General features: G+C 38.9%; 1 protein-coding gene across 2 annotated transcripts in view; it reads right to left on the bottom strand.

Annotated features, from left to right (window-relative positions):
• The window catches only part of MALT1 (MALT1 paracaspase), a 92,161-nt gene that overhangs the window by 8,228 nt on the left and 80,271 nt on the right, over nucleotides 1–3,662 (bottom strand). For both annotated transcript variants that reach the window (XM_019640693.1, XM_019640692.1), the window contains 3 exons: nucleotides 3,388–3,462; nucleotides 2,918–3,045; nucleotides 260–409 (listed from right to left, as the gene is read on the bottom strand). In XM_019640693.1, the coding sequence (XP_019496238.1) occupies nucleotides 260–409; nucleotides 2,918–3,045; nucleotides 3,388–3,462 (353 nt within the window). The remainder of the gene's footprint in view (nucleotides 1–259; nucleotides 410–2,917; nucleotides 3,046–3,387; nucleotides 3,463–3,662) is intronic.

Below are 3,662 nucleotides of genomic sequence, written 5' to 3'. Positions count from 1 at the left end.
GCGACCCACGGCAGCCCAGCTCCAGGTTGAGCTGTTGTTCAGCATCTTAGCTGTGGAGGGCAGTGTAACTGGCCCTCGTATGTGGGATCCGAACCGGGGCCCTCTGGCATCCCAAGCAAGTTCTTAACCATCGCGCCACTCGGCCGGCCCAGGCTAAACAATTTTTAATGCAGAATTAGGAGGAAAGCTACATAGTCAAACTTCATGACTCAATATAAGTGTATCATAGAAAGACCTCACAAAAAGTACTTTACGGTACCGTGTGCCTTGGCCCACTGTAGATTCCGCACCAGAGATTCTGCCGAATAACCCGTGCCTTGGATTGGATCGGTAAGGGCTCTCTTTTCAGATAAACTGCTTCGGATCTCTAGAGCCTGTTTGCCTTTGGTGAGGTGACATTTACCCATATCTAAAAGGTAAGAAGTAAATATTTTTAAGACCACAATCCTTTCATTATGTTTTAAATATTTAGGCCAAGAACTCTCCTCCAAATCAGGTTAGATGCTCAACGTCAGTTACTCACTCAACAAAAATTTCCTAAGCACCATTTCCTATGTGCCAGTCATGATTCAAAGTGGTAGGGACCTGGCAGTAAGCAAACAGATAAAAATACCAAACCCGCTCACTTCTAAAGCCCCTTTCTAGCTTTTATCTTCTACATTCTAATAATGAATCCTTAATTTTCTAAGCCTTGAAATTCACAAAGAGCTGAAAGCATATTTCTTCATTGACAGGTCAGACATGGTCATTTTATGTCTAGACTCTGTTGAGAAATACATTCAGTTAGTAAACATATGACTGTTCATCTATGAGAAAGTTAAAACACACTGTCTTTACCACAGATTTATTTATTTTTTAAAAAAGGAAATTACGTGTCAAAACCATCAATATGGTTAAAACATTACCACTGCCCTCCTGACTCAGAGTAACCATTATCCAGTGCACTGTGACTATTCCCATGCATGTTTTAATTTTTACTCATGCAGGTATTAATAAATAGTATGTGACAAGTTTTAGGTTTAGAACTGAACACACATGTTGTGCTATATACATGCTTGGTATACATCATATACGGGGGACCTGCTGCTTTTTATTAAATTTTAAAATAGTTAAATTATATTTTAAAGTACAAAATTAGAATAAAATATTTCAGAGTCTCTGAAGCAACTTCACAGATCTCAGTTTGAAAATAACTCACATGCTCCAAAGGCTTTATTTTTTCTTTTAAGCAGCAGAAAGTTTTTTTCAAATAAGAGCTTACAGGGCAGCTCAATATGCAAAACAGATAAAAGCAGGAGCTCTCTGGTTGGAGGAGGTCCAAGGCCCCAGCTGTCTGTCTATGTTCCCACCACTATGGGAAAGGGGTACAGTCAGCCACCCAGTGAGAAGATCTACGCTGATAAGACCATGAAAATAAACAAATGTGACTAAGCTGAGAGTGAAACACTCAGATACCTTATACTCAAACTGCCACCTTTGGGACACCCATGAAATTCCATTTTCCTAGTGAGCTAGTCTGAAACAGAATTTCCTTCTTTTAGAGATAGCTTACAAAATGGCATTTCAAAAAATATATGCTAATCTACTGATGTGACATGTACTTGTTGAGTCCCTGACACGAGCACAGCATGATACCAGGCAAGAAGGGGAAGGAGTGGAGGGAAATGCAAGACACCGTGTTAGACAGCGAGGCTCGCGTCCTTAAAGCAAAAAGTGAAAACCGCTAAGTTCAGCAGCTGCTATGGAAAACAGTATGGAGGTTCCTCAAAAAATTAAAGCTGGAACTACCTTACGACCCAGCAATTCCACTTCTGGGTATTTATCCAAAGAAATACAAAACACTAACTTGAAACGTTATAGGCACCCCTGTGTTCACTGCAGTGTTATTTATAATAGCCAAGACATGGAAGCAACCTAAGTGTCCATCTATAGATGACAAGATAAACAACCGTCTCATATATGTGGTACATATATACAATAGAATATTACTGTCATAAAAAAATGAAATCGTAGCATTTGCCACAATATGGATGGACGTAGAGGGTATCATGCTGAGTGAAACAGTCAGACAGAGAAAGACAAACACCATATGATCTCACTTGTATGTGGAATTTAAAGAACAAAATAAACGAACAAACAAAACAGAAACAGACTTATAAATACAGAGAAAAAACTGATGGCAGCTAGGTGGGAAGGGGGGTTGGGGAAGGGATTAAGAAGTACAAACTGGTAGTTACAAAGTGGTCATGAGGCTGTAAAGTACAGTATGGGGAATATAACCAATAATATTGTAATAACCATGATGGTGCCAGGTGGGTACTGGACTTATCAGGGGGATCACTTGGTGGGTTGTGTGAATGTCTGACCACTGTGCTGTGCACCTGAAACTAATACAAAAATAATGTTGGATGTCAATTGTAATAGAAAAAAACCAAAACAACCTCTCACAGTACAATAGAATGAAACACACAGACGAACAAACAAACAAGACCCACAAAGCTTCCCAAGAAAAAGTCCAGGTGCAGATTTACTGAAAGAAAAAGATAAAAAAGAACCCAGTTTTTTTCTGCCAAGGCCTCAAAATTTATGTGAGGTTTCATCTGTCTGGTGCTGAGAGGGAATGTGGATCAAGCAATTGTTTTGGCAAAAAGTAGACTGGGCAGCACCGGGCGCCAGGCATGGGAAAGGGCTCTGAAGATTCACCTTCATTTATTTCACATCATGTCTGGAGTCAGCCTTAATGCTGCCCAGATGGCATGCAGCTCAGTCAAGAGAGAAGGAAGTAACTAAATAGGAGTGTTGCTGAACCTTACATAAAAAAATAAATACTAACTCCAAACCTGCCTAGTAACTGCAGGAATAAGACAATCACCAAACTGAGAACCCCAAGTAGCTTCGTCTTCATTTTTTATTTTACCTTCTGCAACTTCATCCAGTAACACCGTAATTTTCTTGTCTTCTAATAATCTATCTTTTAAAAATTTCATGAAGATTCCATTTGCCAATCCAGAATGCTGGATTTCAAAAGCTTCTGCTCCCTGACACCTTAAAAACGGCAAAGAGATAAAAGAAAAGAATCACTTTTGAAAAAGCAAACACTTGCCACACGGGGTTTTCCTAGATACTGATGAGCCTCATTTACTCTGGGCCTCTTGCAAGACATCCTAAATAAAGAGTTAATCTTTACGCAGCAGCTTTGGTGCTTAGTAAAAAGAAGATTCCAAGGCATGAAGTGCTAAAGTCGATTATTTAAAATTTGCTATCACGAATATCAAGGAGGCAAATTTACGCCTATATGTCTATGGCTATTTCCAGGCTTCTAATCTACCATAAAAAAAATGAACGCAGAATAAAGGACTCTGGAACACAAATGTAAAATTTTCTTACGTGGCATATCCAAACACAATATTGGCGGTGACTTTTAGTGCATCCAAGATTGGAATGGTATCGTCATAGTCGTTTCTATTTCAAAGGTAGGAGAGGAGAAGGGCAGATACAAACACAAAAAGTTAAACAGTATTTTTAAAAGAGCATAATACTACAATTGAAAATACAATATAACACTGTTCTATTACACATAATTTAAAATTCTAGATTCAAAATTCCTTTACCAAATCAGCTACATTTTTTTTGTTTTAGCTGAGCCACCCTGCCACCTGTTG

Source organism: Hipposideros armiger, unplaced genomic scaffold (genome assembly GCF_001890085.2).
Source record: "Hipposideros armiger isolate ML-2016 unplaced genomic scaffold, ASM189008v1 scaffold_52, whole genome shotgun sequence".
Taxonomy (NCBI): Eukaryota; Metazoa; Chordata; class Mammalia; order Chiroptera; family Hipposideridae; genus Hipposideros; species Hipposideros armiger.
The sequence above is the reverse complement of the archived record's forward strand: the minus strand, read 5'-3'. Positions and strand labels throughout refer to the sequence as shown.